This window comes from Cynocephalus volans, chromosome 10 (assembly GCF_027409185.1).
Source record: "Cynocephalus volans isolate mCynVol1 chromosome 10, mCynVol1.pri, whole genome shotgun sequence".
NCBI classification, from domain to species: domain Eukaryota; kingdom Metazoa; phylum Chordata; class Mammalia; order Dermoptera; family Cynocephalidae; genus Cynocephalus; species Cynocephalus volans.
Genome location: NC_084469.1, coordinates 19,180,505 through 19,196,025, shown reverse-complemented (window position 1 = coordinate 19,196,025; position 15,521 = coordinate 19,180,505). Strand labels below are relative to the sequence as shown.

At 44.8% G+C, this 15,521-nt stretch overlaps 1 protein-coding gene across 7 annotated transcripts in view; it reads left to right on the top strand.

Annotated features, from left to right (window-relative positions):
* MYO19 (myosin XIX) overlaps window positions 1-15,521 on the top strand; it is a 34,715-nt gene that overhangs the window by 6,916 nt on the left and 12,278 nt on the right. For 4 of the 7 annotated variants that reach the window (XM_063112036.1, XM_063112035.1, XM_063112039.1 and 1 more), the window contains exons 6-14: window positions 539-652; window positions 8,166-8,298; window positions 8,960-9,029; window positions 9,596-9,698; window positions 10,236-10,332; window positions 10,473-10,549; window positions 12,250-12,340; window positions 12,759-12,933; window positions 14,655-14,728. In XM_063112036.1, coding sequence (XP_062968106.1) covers window positions 539-652; window positions 8,166-8,298; window positions 8,960-9,029; window positions 9,596-9,698; window positions 10,236-10,332; window positions 10,473-10,549; window positions 12,250-12,340; window positions 12,759-12,933; window positions 14,655-14,728 — 934 coding nt within the window. Of the gene's footprint in view, window positions 1-538; window positions 653-8,165; window positions 8,299-8,959; window positions 9,030-9,595; window positions 9,699-10,235; window positions 10,333-10,472; window positions 10,550-12,249; window positions 12,341-12,758; window positions 12,934-14,654; window positions 14,729-15,521 lie in introns of those variants that run through there. The other 3 variants (XM_063112037.1, XM_063112040.1, XM_063112038.1) reach the window with 3 other exon arrangements.

Here is a 15,521-nt window from a genome sequence, read left to right as displayed (position 1 = left end):
CCAGTGCCCAGCTTAATGCCCAGCACACTGAGGGCAATATTTGTTGAAGGAAAGGAGAACAGTGGCTTTGGAATTCAAATCACGTGGATATACTTTTTTTGTTCAATGGCCTTGGAAGTTTACATAACTCCTCTGAACCTTAGATTTGTCATCTATAAAATAGGGCTAGCTATCCAAATTATGCACAGACTTCTAGGCAGTAATTTGTAAGAAACCTTTTTGCAAACTGCCAAGTACAATAACATAAAATAAAAAGCAGCAGAATAAGACCATTAAACCAAGATAAGATGAGAGCATAGTATTAATGTTATAGACTGGTGGAGGCCAGTACTGCTTCCATGCTGAGAGAGGATGAGTGGGTAAAGCCACCATAGGGGTCCCACAGTTGAGTCTAACACTGTTACATCCAGGAAACTTTTCTGGAGGAAGCATTCTGGCACTGCCGTTGGCAGCCTCCCCATCTCAGCCATCATTGGGGTCAACCACTTCTTGAAAACAGGTGTTCCCTCACATGACCTTTCATCCCTTGATGTTTCAGAAACTGAAGCCCCACGTATTTACTGTGGGTGAACAGACCTACAGGAATGTCAAGAGCCTGATTGAGCCAGTCAACCAGTCTATTATTGTCAGTGGAGAGAGTGGTGCTGGAAAGGTAGGAGGGCCTCTTTCCCACCATGTCAACTCATGACTGGCAGAGTGGGCAACGAGGCAGGGGATCATTCCTTGCGGAATCATTTACTGCCTAGTCATTCCCAGATAGGCTGGCCAAAGCATGGATTGATGCGTGATAGTGGGCAAGCACTGGGCCATAAGTCAAGAGACAGGGTTCTAGTACAGGCTCTACCACCAGCTGTGCTATCACCCTAGATGAGGTACTTCCCTCTCTGTGCCTTCATTTTCACAATAAAAGTCTACTTTGAGTTCTGACACCACTATAAGCAAAACTCAGGTACTGAGGATTCCAGCATAATGGTTAAGAGCACATCAGAAAGGTATTTAGCTTCTGCAAACCTCAGTTCTCTCACTTATAAAATGGGATGAGGGGCAGGGAGGACCAACACCTGACTGGGACTTCTGTGAGACTTAAATGAGCCAGTGCACATAAGGCAATTGGTGGCCTGCTTGGCACACGGCAGTGTTCCTCCAAATGTAGCTGGGGTTGCTGTGGGAAAGGGCTTATTTGAGTAGCCCACCTGAACCCTCTAGGGTTGCACATGCTGGCAAGGACAGTGCATTGGGCTAGCTGTGGGGGAGGACAGAAGATTCTGGTGTGGCCGTGTGGCCTCCTGGGTGGCAGAACCACAGCAGGTGAGACAGAATGTTGCACAGGAATAAGTGAGGAGTTGCACAGGTGGTAAGAAGAGGCTACTGGCCCAGGCACCACCACCTTCTTGTCAAGCCTCACCCTGCTGCCCCACCCTTTCCGTAGCACTTTTACCTTCACAGGGGATTCTTAGGACTATAAACGTCTTTTGCCTTCACTCACATATAGGAGATATGCAGCACACTAAGCACCTGCCAGGTTCTAGTCTCCAGGCTAGGCACTAAAGGGGGGCAAAGAAAGGAACAGAAATGAAAAATACAACATCCAGCTCTCATAGGGCTTTTAGTCTATTAGGAAAGGCAGATAAAGAAACAAATAGGGACAGTTGCAGGGATGAGAGGATCTGCAGAAGCTATATCAAGGTGGCCAGTGAAGTGGCTGATGCCTAGGTCCTGGACAAAGCCCATTGTCCCCCAGAATTGATCTGAGAAACTGAGGCTGAACCCGGCCTAAGACCCATGCAATCAAAGCTTGGTAATGTTTATTGAGTAACTTATGACCGTGAGCTGAACCTGGTATATTTTTAAATTTTAATTTATTCTTAATAGTAGTAATATAGTTACATAGTTCAAAAAATCAAGCAATACTATAAGCCTTACGAAGAAAATCAGCAAGGGGCCGGCCCGTGGCTCACTGGGGAGAGTGCAGTGCTGATAACACCAAGGCCATAGGTTCGGATCCCTTATAGGGATGGCCGGTTAGCTCACTGGGTGAGTGTGGTGCTGACAACACCAAGTCAAGGGTTAAGATCCCCTTACCGGTCATCTTTAAGAAAAACAAAAACAGCAAACCTGCCCTGTATGTCTCAACCCAGAGGCAGCTACTTTCTCATCTTTTTTTTTTTTTTTTTTTTTTTTTTTTAAAGATGACTGGTAAGGAGATCTTAACCCGTGGCCTTGGTGTTGTCAGCACACTCTCCCAAGTGAGCCACGGGCTGGCCCTACTTTCACATCTTTTAATCAGTTTATTTGGGTGTTTACATCCGTATTTCTAAATCACATGCTTATATTGTTACTGACTTTTTATTTTTGGACCTTATCTGTTCACTTCCTAAAAGGATTTAGCCTTTATTTCCCTGCCCCCAAATATATACTCTAAATGTAATTATATCACAACTTCTAGTTAATATGCAGTATTTACATTATTATGACCATGTATATTGTTCACAGCAGAGCCATGTAATACACTATATTCCCTTTGTTACATAACTTTTATTTTCCTTGCTACTTGCCCCATTTTTCACTTGTTTAGTTTTTACATGAGTATTATTAATTCATTACCAGACTTGTCACCAAAGCTGGTAAACACTTGTCAAACTGGCAAGCAAGTCGGGGTTTTTTTTTCTTGGAGATGCCCATCTTAGAGCTCTCAGATCTCATGCTCCCATCTGGACTGGTGGCTGCTTAGGGCTGTTGCCATGCAGCTATTATATGGAAGCTTCTCTACCTCACTCTGGGGATCCTCAGATTCCCATCTGTCTTAGGACAGAGAAGTCTCTCATTGTTGGAGCCCATGGCTTCTTTTTTCTTTGTTTACTGCCTTATTTTTATGGAAGCACATTCTTTAGTAGTTTCCTGAACAGGGTGCATGGAGGGCAGATTTTTGTGTTATTGCACATGTGAAAATATCTATTCTGCCTCAAATTTGGTAGATATTTTTGCTGGGTTTTATTACTCTGGGTTTGGAATTGTTTTCTTTCCAAATTTAGAAGTTTTTTTCTTATATATTGCTCTTTAGAGTCCCAGTCTATAATGGTGTTTGTTTTTTCCTTCCAAAATCTCTTAGATATTAAATTCACAGTGCTATGTCTTGGTATGGTCATTTTTCACTTACTGTGCTGGATACTTTGTGTGAGTCTTTTTAACCTGGAAACTCAGGTCCTTTTGTTCAGGAAAATATTACCTAATAATTTCCTCTCCTCTTTTCTCTTTTTGGAATTCCTGTTAGTAGGTAGTTTGATTAATTGTCTGATATTCTTGTTTTTCTCATCTATTCTTCCATCTCTTAATATTTTTGTTCTGTCTTCTGAGAGATATTCTCTTTACCTTCCAATTTTTTTTAATTTTTAATTTTTCTTAATTTTAATTCTATGAGTTCTGGTTCCTTCCATTTGTTGTAATATTTGACATTCATGTAAAAGAGGTTTATCAAATAGTTAGTGATCTTTCAGTGTCTGCTCATATTTTACAATAAGACATTAAACAACTGATTAGAATCTCTGTGTTTATGGGCAGGATTGTCAACCAGGGGGCCTCACTATAGGTGGCTTCTTACATTTGTGGGACCCTGAGTGTCCATTACTTTTCTCATGAGCTTGTCAATGTCTCCAGAAAAGATTCTTTCAATCTCTTCAGTAGAGAGGTGGAAACTGTAAAGAGTTAAATGGAAATGATGAAAATTAAAAACATGATGAACACTTCCTTTGGGCTTATCAGCAGACTAGACATGTAGAAGAATACATTAGTGAACTTCACAGTAGTTTGATAGAAATTATTCAAATTGAAAAATAAAAGGGCCCCATGGCTCACTTGGGAGAGTGTGGTGCTGATAACACTAAGGCCACAGGTTCGGATCTCTATGTAGGGATGGCCGGTTGGCTCACTTGAGAGAGCCTGGTACCAAAAACACCAAGTCAAGGGTTAAGATCCCCTTACCAGTCATCTTTGATCAATAGATAGATAGATAGATAGATAGATAGATAGATAGATAGATAGATAGATAGATAGATAGATAGATAGATAAGATAGATAAGATAGATAAAAGAAAAAGAGGGCTGGCCAGTTGGCTCAGTTGGTTATAGCACGGCGTTGATAACACCAAGGTCAAGGGTTTCAATCTCCTTACTGGCCAACTGCCAAAAAAAAGAAAAGAAAAGAAAAGCAGAGAAAACTTTTAGTACACTGTCCTAGAGAGTTGTAGTACAATATCATATCGTCTACCATACTTGTAATTGGTGTCCCAGGAAAAGAGAGGGAACATGGGTCAGAAATGGTATGTTAAAAAATTAATGAACGGGGCCAGCCCTGTGGCTCACTTGGGTGAGTGCAATGCTGTTAGCGCCGAGGCCGTGGGTTCGGATCCTATATAGGGATGGCCGGTGCGCTCACTGGCTGAGCATGGTGCAGACGACACCAAGCCGAGGATTGCGATCCCCTTACTGGCTAAAAAAAATTAACGAAAGAAGCAAGCACAGATCCAAGAAGCTCAGAAAACAGCAAGTAGGATGAATATAAAGAAAACACATTTAGGCACATTATAGTCATAGTGCTGAAAACCAAACATAAGGAAAAAAATCTTAAAGGAAGCCAGGAAAATAAACATTACATAAAGAGGAACAAAGATAAGAATGATAGTAAGCATCTTGTCAAAAACTGCAAGACCACAGTGACATCTATGAAGCGCTGAAAGAAAATATCTGTCAACCTGGAATTCTGTTACCAGCAAAAATGTCTTTCAAAAATGAAAGTGATATACTTTTTCAGACAAATCAAAGTTGAGGGGCCTTATTGCCAGCAGACTTACACTACAAGAAATATTAGGGGAGGTTTTTTAGGTCAAAGGAATATGAAACCAGGTGACTACTTGCATCTATACAGAGGAATAAAGAGTATTAGAGATGTAAAATCTCATATTTTGTCTCTTTAGAAGATAATTAATTCACTCTAAGGCAAAAATGGTAACAATGTATCATATGTTAAAACGGAATTATAAAAGTACTAAGTTCAACCAAGGGCAATAAAAGAAGAAAAAAAGTGAGATCACATGGAACAAATCGAAAAGAAATGAAAAGATGGTAGGTTTAAACCAAACAGTGATAATTACACACTCCAGTTAAAAGGCAATGAATGTCAGATTGTATTTTTTTATTTTTTTATTTTTTTATTTTTATTTTTTTGTTGTTTTTTCGTGACCGGCACTCAGCCAGTGAGTGCACTGGTCAGTCCTATATAGGATCCGAACCCGCGGCGGGAGCATCGCCGTGCTGCCAGCGCAGCACTCTACCAAGTGCGCCACGGGCTCGGCCCAGATTGTATTTTTTTAAAGGCAAAACTGAAATTACTCTTCAAGAAATCCACTCGAAGTATAAAGACATAGATGTAAAGTAAAAGGATGGAAAAATATAAACCATCCCAACACTAGTCAAAGGGAAACTAAAGTGGTTTCTAAAGTGGTTTCATTAATGTGGAGCAATTTTCAAACAAGGAATGTTACTAAGGATAAGATGGAGACATTTCATAATGATAAATGGGTGAATTCATAAAAAAGAGAAAACAGTTCTAAATGTGTATGTACCTAATTATAATTTCAAAATGCATGAAGTACAAACTGATAGAAATGAAAGGAGAAATAAAGTCAAAATTATAGTTTGCTTCAGCATTCTTTTAAGTACATATGTAACATTTAAGTACATATGTAATATTTATTCTGAGCCATAAAACAAATCTCAATTTGAAAAGATTAAAATTGGGCTGGCCAGTTGGCTCAGTTGTTTAGAGCATGGTGTTATAACACCAAGGTCAAGGGTTCAGATCCCCATACTGGCCAGCTGCCAAAAAAAAGATTAAAACTATACAAACTATGTTCTCTGACCTGAGTAGAATTGAACTAGAAATAAATGACTGACATCTAGAAAATCCTAAAGCATTTGGAAATTAAACACTTCAAAATAGCCTAATAGGATTAAAGATGAAATCACAAGAGATGTTAGAAAATATTTTGAACTGAATGAAAATGAAAGCACAACATATCAAAATGTGTGCTTTTTTAAAAAAGCAGTGGTTAGAAGAAATTTGTAGTGTTAAATACTTACATTTTTTAGAAAAGAACAGTTTTATATATTTTTATAAGCAAATAAAGGACTCAAATCAATAATCTGAGCTTCCACCTTGTATTAGTCAATTCAGGCTGCCATAACAAATTACCATCGATTGGGTGGACAAAACAACAGAAGTTTATTTTCTCACAGTTGTGGAGGCTGGAAGTCCAAGATCAGGATACCAGTATGATTGGGTTCTAGTGAGGTCTCTCTTTCGGGCTTGCAGATTGCCGCCTTCTCCGTGTGTTGTCACATGGCAGGAAGAGAGAGAGCTCTCTTCCTCTACTTAGAAGGCTGCAATGCTATTGGATTAGGGCCCTACCTTTATGACCTCCCTTAATCTTAATTACCTTCTAAAGACTCAATGTGATACAGTCACATTGGGGGTTATAGGAATTTTGGGGGAACACAATTCAATCATAGCACACCTTAAGAAATTAGGAGAGGAAAAAATACACTAAACGCACAGTAAGGAGAAGAAGGAAAGTGAAAATGAATGTAATAGAAAACAAAACTAATAGAATAAATGAAATCAAAGGCTATTTCTTTGGAAAGGTGAATAAAATGATAACCCTTCAGTTAAACTTACAAAAAAGAGAAAAAAAGACACAAATTACTCGTATCAGGAACGAAAGAATACACATCACTATGGATTCTACAGATTGATACAAGAATATTTTAAACAATTTTATGCCAATAAATTATACAATTTAGGTGAAATGGAGAAATATTTTGAAAGACACAAACTGCTAAAACTCGCACAAGAAGAAATATATAACCTTAATAACCCCTATTTACTTATTTGTTTTCGCAGCTGGCCAGTAAGGGGGATCTGAACCCTTGACCTTGGTGTTATCAACACCACACTAACCAACTGAACTAGACAGCTAGCCCAGTAGCCCCTATTTATGAAAGAAATTGAAGTTATAGTTAAAAACCTCTCTGCAAGAAAGCTTCAGGCCCAGCCAGCATCCCTTGTGAATTCTACCATACATTTAAGAAAGAAAAGCCCCTATTTATGAAAGAAATTGAAGTTATAGTTAAAAACCTCTCTGCAAGAAAGCTTCAGGCCCAGCCAGCGTCACTTGTGAATTCTACCATACATTTAAGAAAGAAATGTTACCAGTTCTACACAACTTCTTTCAGAAAAGAAGAGAAGGAGCATCCCTGATCTCATAGAAAGATCTAAAGAATTTATTTTTTTTTTAAAAATAGCTACTACAACAAAAAAGTTGTAGAGAGTTTAGCAAGGTAATAGGATACAAGGTTAATTTATAAAAATTATTTGTATTTCTGTGTCTTAGCAACAAACATTTCTATGTCCTAACCACAAACAATTGGAAATTAAAATGAAAATGTACCTCACTTCAGCCGAGTAAAAACAAAAGAGTTAAAGTTTTATAATTAGACTACATGGGTATAAATGAGAGCCCTGTCGTTTACTTGATGTGTGATCTTCAATAAATTTTTTAATTTTTCTATGCTTTGGTTTCATTGATTTATTATTTTTTATTTTTTTGGTGGCTGGCCAGTATGGGGATTCAAACACTTGGCCTTGGTGTTATCAGCACTGTGCTGTACACTATACTACGCTGAGCTAATTGACCAGCCCTGGTTTCATCATTTTAAAAATAGGTGTAAGTTGCACCTACATCTATAGGGTTTGTAAGAAAATGCACAGAAGGCCTCCACAGCTCGGTGCCTGCCACAGTGTAATCGCTATTAGCTGTCAGGCCTCAGAGACACTGAGTAACCTGCTTAGGTCAGGGAGGATTGTCCCTTCTCTACCCCAGCCTTATTTCTTACTGCAACCTCTGGAACTAAGAGAAGGAGAGATGAGCACCCCTGCTTTACAGACTGGAGGAAGTGCCTTGCCCAAGGCCACAGTTGGATTCAGCATTCACCCATTTGATCAGCAACATACATGTAGGAGAATTGAGCTTTCGTGGGTATTGTTCCTGCAGGCAGGTTTGGAAGTGGGAGGGAACATAGATGTGGCTCCCACCAGGGCTGTTTCTGCCTCAGACATGGACGTCTCGCTGCCTGATGAAGTTCTATGCTGTGGTGGCCGCCTCACCTACATCCTGGGAGAGCCACAAGATTGCAGAGAGGATCGAACAGCGGATCCTGAACTCCAACCCTGTCATGGAAGCTTTTGGTGAGCTCAGTGTCCTCTGCACAGTACCTCAATCCATTTTTCTCTGGAATTAACCACCTTCCAGGGAGAGAGAGGGGCAATGATTTGAGACCCTTTCTTTGAGGGTTGGAGGATGAGTGTATCCTTCACTGCCTTGGACCCCCTCCTCCCGGGCGCCCCTCAGCCTCTTTCCAATAGAGGTGATGTAATTTAGTTATCTTCTTCCTTCCAGCCTAGCCACACTTTTAAAGTGGTGCTGGAGAGGACCTTATGGCCCACATAGTCCAAATCCTATCTTTCTACTTAGTTTCCTGATGGTTCAAAGGAGAAGGGTGCTTGTCTAAGGATGTGCAACAGTTAATATCCATGTTGGATATTAATTACTATTTAAAGCCAATAGTGACAGCTTTTTTTGACGCTTCCGTTTGTAGAAGAGAATCTCTGACTGCCTAGGCTTATTCATTCCAGTCCTTTGCTGGGAAGTTCTAATTCTCCTAAATCCTACTTGCTTAAGCCTGAGTGCCCATTCCCTAGTCCTGTCCCTTGTGACATGGAAATCAACAAAGGTGCCTTTAGGTGACTTGAGGATAGGGGTATGGCCCCCAGCAGACCTGCAGCCACCTTGGCCTGTGAGAACTTTGTAAACCCAGGGGAGAGGTGTAAACATGGGTGTGATCTGTAGGGAATGCGTGTACACTGAGGAATAACAACAGCAGTCGCTTTGGGAAGTTCATCCAGCTCCAGCTGAACAGGTAATAGCTGCTTCTACCCTGGACAATGGAAGGATAGGGGTGGGGGGGGTGTTGAAAGTGGCCAGGGCAGTTTCTAGCCTCGGCCATTCCTATGGGCAAAACCCTGCTTCTCTTGGCATGTATCTATATGGGATTCTTTAGGATTATTGAAGCCTGAGGATGATCTTTGAGTCTGGAAAACTATAGCTACTCCAACCTTAGGGACTCTGGGGCAGTATTCTTGTTGCAGCCTATATGTTTCTCCTGGCTTCTACCCTTGCTCAGGGACTTCTAGCTAAATTGCCATCCCTTTGGGCGATAGCTTTGAGCTAGGGCTTCTGCTCCTGCCTTGGGATGGAGCAAAAATGATGTACAGAGGCCTTGGCCCTGCCTACCTGACCTGGATGCGGGTGATGTTTCCAGAACACTCAAGAACATTCTGAGTGGTCCCCAGCCCTCATGACTCCAGTTGGCTAAGTGGAAGAGCTTGGGGAGTTGCTAGGTGGCTGTGTGGCACACAGTGAGTGCTGAATAAATGGCTATGGAATGAACAGGCAACTAATGGGCTCCGGCCTGCATGTGCCCAGGGATCAGCAGATGACCGGAGCTGCAGTTCAGACCTACCTCCTAGAGAAAACTCGAGTGGCCTACCAGGCCTCCAATGAGAGGAACTTTCACATCTTCTACCAGGTCTGTGCCAGCTGGGGCCCACAGCTGCCCAGCTACAGGGCAGGGATGGGTCTGTGTCTCCAGCCCCCTAAAATGCTCCATGCCTGCCTGGCCCCTTCACCTGGCTGGCGGCAGTGCTGCCACTTATCCCTGCAAACTTTATATGCAATACTTCTGCTTCACATTGGACCTTAGGTCCCTGCACAGTTTTGGCCTGGGGATGTGTTTTACTACCTCTGTCAGACCAGAAGGTCCCTGAGGCTGGGACTCTGTCTCTAGGTGGAAATTATATCATCCTCATCATACTGAGAACTCTCCTAGAATGGCAGCTGTCTCCAACTGAATGAGGGCTTTCCTAGACTTGTGCCTCTTCCATAAGATAGGATCCCCCAAGGCATGTTAGGTTCTTTTGCCCCCATGCCTGCCTGGGCTGTCTACAGGGACCTCTTGGACTTGTGATGCTGTCATTTCTCACCCCTGTCATCCCAGCTCCAGGCCTGTGGAGACCTGGGCTTCCCTTCACCCCCAGCTCAGCCACCTGCCCATCCCTCCCCACAGATCTACAAAGGAGCCAGTGAAGATGAGAGGCTCCAGTGGCACCTCCCTGAGGGAGCCACTTTCTCCTGGCTGCCCAACCCAGAAAAGACCTTGGAAGGTAGGGGGAACCTCACCCAGGACCCTGGGCCAGCCCAACAGTACCTATTACTCTGCTAACAGAGCCTACCTCCCTCACTCCTTGCTGCCCCTACTGAGCTTTGGCTCTGACACTGGACTGTAACATGAATTCTTTTTCAGAGGATTGTTTCGAGGTGACCAGAGAGGCCATGCTCCATTTGGGCATCGACACTCCCACCCAGAACAACATCTTTAAGGTCAGAAGAAAAGCCATTCCACTCACATTTCCCAAAGGTAACAGGCAGCCCCTCCTCTTTCCCTGAGCATCTAGGACTTTGGGCCCCAATGTAAAATCTCAAAGGAGTCAACCACCGCTCCATGCTGCTGAACCTGGAGACAAGGTGTCGAGGGGTGGACAGAGGCAGAGAGGACAGTGGTACAGTACATAGGGCTAGAGTACAGAAGATAATACGGTGACCCGCAGGTATCGGAGAGCAAGGTGCTTGGGTCAGTTGTTACTGCAGTATCAGAATACAGAAATGCGACCACATGTTTGTCTAGTACATTAAAACTTAAAAATCATGTTCGCACCTCTTAGCTCCCTTGGTCTTTTCAGCAGTCTTCTGTGTGTGGAGATTATTTCCATTTCATGCTTGAGAAAACCAGAGAGGTAAAGTGACCTGCCCAAGGTTAGACACCACTAGTGATAGTGAGTTTGTGCCAGACATAGTAATTTCAAATTTCCACCTTTCTCCTTGTCTCCTCCCACAACCTCCCGTCCACCTGCCTCTTCCTCTTGGACATGGCACTGACCCAGGTGAGCTGGACCTCTCTCATGGCCACTGGTGACTTCCCTTCTCCCTTCTGTCTTTGCTGACAAAGCTGACTGCCTCTCTTCTGCACCACTCCCCCCTTCCTCACCCACGAGAGCAAGAGGAGGAGATAGATAGGATAGGCTGGCAGCAGGGACAGGGACACCACTTCAGGGACATGGCAGTATGGTGGAAAGTGACCTCCACCTCCAGGTGGGGACTGCTCAAGTAGAGAGGGTACATGCCCAGTATGGGCACTGCCAGGTAAGAGCTTGGCTGGAAGAACAGCACATGGGGAATGAGCCCAGGGTGAATGGACACTAGGAGTCCGGGCAGTAGTGCTGGTTTGGGGGTGGCATAACACTCTGCCACAGCCACACCATCTGTTGGGCATAGCAGTCTTCTTATGGACTAGGTTGTGGCCAGAAGGCCAGTAGCATGTGGAGGTGCCCTGCCTGGATCCAGACTTGAATGCTGGGATGAATCCTGCTCTCCTGGTATCAGTTCCAGGTGTTTCAAAGTTGTTGGGCCTGGGGGCCTCTTTTCTTTAGCTACTGGAGGCTTGTCCATGTGGATCATTGAGTACAAAAGCAAAAGGTCACCCACTGTACAGAGACCAGGATCACAGCTCCTCCCCAGGCTGGGCTGTCATAAGCCCAGGAAAAGGAGCCAGAGCCAAGCCCGCAGCAGACACAAAAGTAGCCCAGGACCACAGCTAACAGGAGTGGTGTTCACGCACACAGTCTGTTCCTGGAGAGTGGGAGGCAGAGGGACAGATAGTGGGTAGACATGAGGGCCCCACTGGCTGCTCTGGGAGGCATTTGAAGTCAGACTGCTGGGTTCTAAGCTTGCTTTTCTCCTCAGAAAGTGTTTGTTCTCAGGCTTGTGATTTAACCTCTCCCTGACACATCTCTATCATGGGCATCATCATAGTGCATACCTCATAGGTTGGTATGTTGAAAAGATTAAATGAGAGGATGCATATAACTTGTATGGAATTGTGCCTGGCAGAGAAAATTGGGCAATAATTGGGAGCTATTATTCTTCTCTTGTCATGATTGTATTCAGCAGGAGAGAGGCCCTTCCCAGCCTAGGCCCACTTCATATCCTCTCCTGCTCCTGACTATCCTTTTCTGCCCCCTCAGGTCCTAGCTGGACTGCTGCACCTTGGCAACATCCGGTTTGCTGACTCAGAGGATGAAGCCCAGCCCTGCCAGCTGATGGATGATGCCAAGTGTGAGGGGCAAGGGTGCGGCGTAGGGCAGGCCCTGTCAGGAAAGTAGCCAACATTGGTGGGATTAGGTGGGAGACCAATGGTAAAACTTTGAATCTGATGCCCTTGAGTAAACCATTCACTGTAGGGCCCTGCCCTGGATAATTTACTCCTCATCCCATCTCTGCTAAGGCAGACCATGTAATCCACATTGTACAGATGAGAAAATGAGAGTCGGGGTTTATAAAGTGATTTGTCCCACATGTGGCAGTGTGGACTGGGACATAGAACTGGGTTCTTCTCCTGACTTTGCTTCTTATGGAAGCCTTTGGCAAGTTTCTTCACCCATTGGAAGTCATGGTTCCACTGTGATGACTTCACAGTGCCTGGTGAAAAGGGCTGTTTAGATGGAGGGTGATAAAAAGGATTCACTCCTCTCAGGCTCTATCAGGACATCAGCTTTGCTGCTGCGACTTCCAGAGGACATACTGCTGGAGACACTGCGGATTAGAACTATCAGGGCAGGCAGGCAGCGGCAGCAGGTGTTCCGGAAGCCCTGCTCCCGAGCCGAGTGTGACACCCGCAGAGACTGTCTGGCTAAATTGGTCTATGCACGGTGAGCAGTTACTCTGGGCCCTGCCGTCCCCACAAGTTCTCCTTCTGTCTGGGGTTGGGCCAGACACCATCAGGCAATAGTCACAGACAGGCCCAGGTTGGGTAATGCCAGATAAAGCAGACAGGTTCCTCAGACCCCTGAGGACAGCAGGGCATGGCTCCCAGCTTTTTCCTGAGCAATGCCCTTGGCTTCTATTCCTGAGTACTGAGTGGGGAAGTTGCCACATTCCTGGTCTAGATTCAGCTCATTATTAAAGTACAGGAGCCTGCTTTGACCTTGGCAATAGGTGAGGAAAGCCTGCTCAGTTCTCTGCTGGCAAGACAGGCCCCAAAGGTGATCTGGGGCCTTCTCAGTTACAGGTTCAGACTCTTGGGAGTATAGGCTTCTCTGTCTCCCTGTACCCTTGTACTTAAGACTTATGTAGTCACCTGGGGAATTTGATAGATGCTGGTAAGAGCCAGAGGCTCAGCACACAGTCTTGGACAACACAGCATGCAGCAAGTGGGAGCCCAAGACAGTGGTGAAGGTAGGGGTCCTGGCCTTCTCCTGGTGGGTTACATGGGTACCTCCACCTTCTGTCCATGTGATTAAGGATGGTTTCTCACTTTGGACCCTGGGAACCTTCAGGGTACCTTATAAGGGCTTCAAGGACCTAGAATCCTCACATGTGTGTGTATGTACATGTGGGACCTGGGGTACCCTTCTGGGGAGAGGGTCCCCCTGCTTTCATGAACATGTTAAGGAGCCAAGAACTTGAGAAGCACTGTTGAGGGAACAAGATCCTCTGAGTTGAAAATGGCACAAGGCAGCTGGGTTCAGGCCCAGACTGAACCCATTTCAGCAAGAGGCTCAGTTACCACTGCCTTGAAACTAAGTTCAAGTCAGAACTTCAGGTCAAAGGTTTTTAAAGCCTTTGCCTACAAGTTACTGCAAAATGAGCAGATTAAGTGTGTGATGATCACAGATAGAGTGAACTTCTAACCACAGAACATTTTACTCACAGAAAACACCAAGTCATTGTCAACACTAGGTCATTCATTTTTAGTACCGCAAATGGGTGTTTGAAGCCTTTCTTGCAAAAAGAGAAGCTATTTTATTTACTGAACTGAAAAAAAAGTTGCAGAGAAATTACTTTAAGAAAAATTGTAAGGAAGAAACCCCTGAAGAGTGTACCTGTCACCACCTCATACAGTAACCTCATCTTCTCTGTGGTGGAGGTGGTTTCAGAGTTGAGGATGCCATTGTTAACTTCAAGTGACTCAGGGCCTACTTGTGCAGGACTGAGTCGGGGGCATGTGGTGAGGCCTTGAGCTGTGGGCTCCACAAATAGAATTTTGCAGGGGAGTCCAGTGAACTCAGTTCTTTACAAACCCCACCCAGGACTCTTCTAGTCAAGACACCAGCTGGGTGTCGGGCCATGCAGCTGACACAGACCCATTCCTTGCCTAGGCCAGGAGTCGATCTGGTCCTATGCTAGTTTGCTGGGAGGATGGGCCAGGTTTGTATATACCTGGGAACATGTATGTGCCCATAGCCTGCATCTGTAGTAGGTCAGGACAGGATTGGCAGGAAGCAAGAGGAGAAGATTTACCCTTTGACCTGTCAGGCTTAGCGTACAGGGCCCTGCAGGGTGTGGCACCCTGGCTAGGGGAGCAGTTTTGCTGCCCTTTATGCTCAGCCTGACCCCCTCTCAAAAAAGTCCACTCTCTTCCCACCAACAGGCTGTTTGACTGGCTGGTATCAGTGATCAACAGCAGCATTTGTGCGGACCCCACTTCATGGACCACTTTTATAGGTAACCAGCCCACCCTGCTAAGGGCATTCCAGAAAAAGCAACAGAACCCGAGATGGAGAGGCAGGAGCCCTGGGTCCCCTCCTTTTCCTTCTCTGCATGACTGTCTTCTCTTCTATCCATCCACCAGTGTTTGGGCAAAGTCTCTGCTCTCCAGTGCCCACATCTAATTCCACATCTGTAGCTCTCCAAACAGACTTAGATAGAGCTTTGTCTATATGCATCCCTTTTCTCCCCAGACCCAGCTCCAGTCACAAGAGAATCATGAGGGATGGGTGAAAGAGCTAGACTAGAAGAGATTTGGAAGCCATGACTGAGGTTGACATCATTGTAACCATGGATGGGACAGTCAAGTAGGGGAGGAAGTAAAGCTTAAAGGCCCCAGAGTGGTTGGCTCATGGAATGGTGGAATTCTAGGCACCAACCAGGCTGGTGAGATCAAGGCCCTCTGAACTAGATTTGACTCAGAAAACGTTCCCTGAGACCTGGTTTCCTCAGAGGAGGGGCCTATCAGGACCAAAGAATTCAGATTCAAAAATGGGCCTGGTGCCTGGGCTGCCCCATATACCTCATTTGGCTTTTCTGGCTCCTCTGAGCTCTGAGGGAGCATGGGGTGGGGGATGGGGGATAGAGGAGGTATGCTTGGCCACCACTTGGTGTCATGCTCACTCAACCTCATCCCCAGCCTGCCAAGTGTGAGATGTTGGCAGGGACCCAGCAACCCTGGGCTCCTGTAGTCCCTCAACCCCCACCTGCTTGCTGCAGTGGCCCCATGGGTTCTCTCCCATCCTCCCAG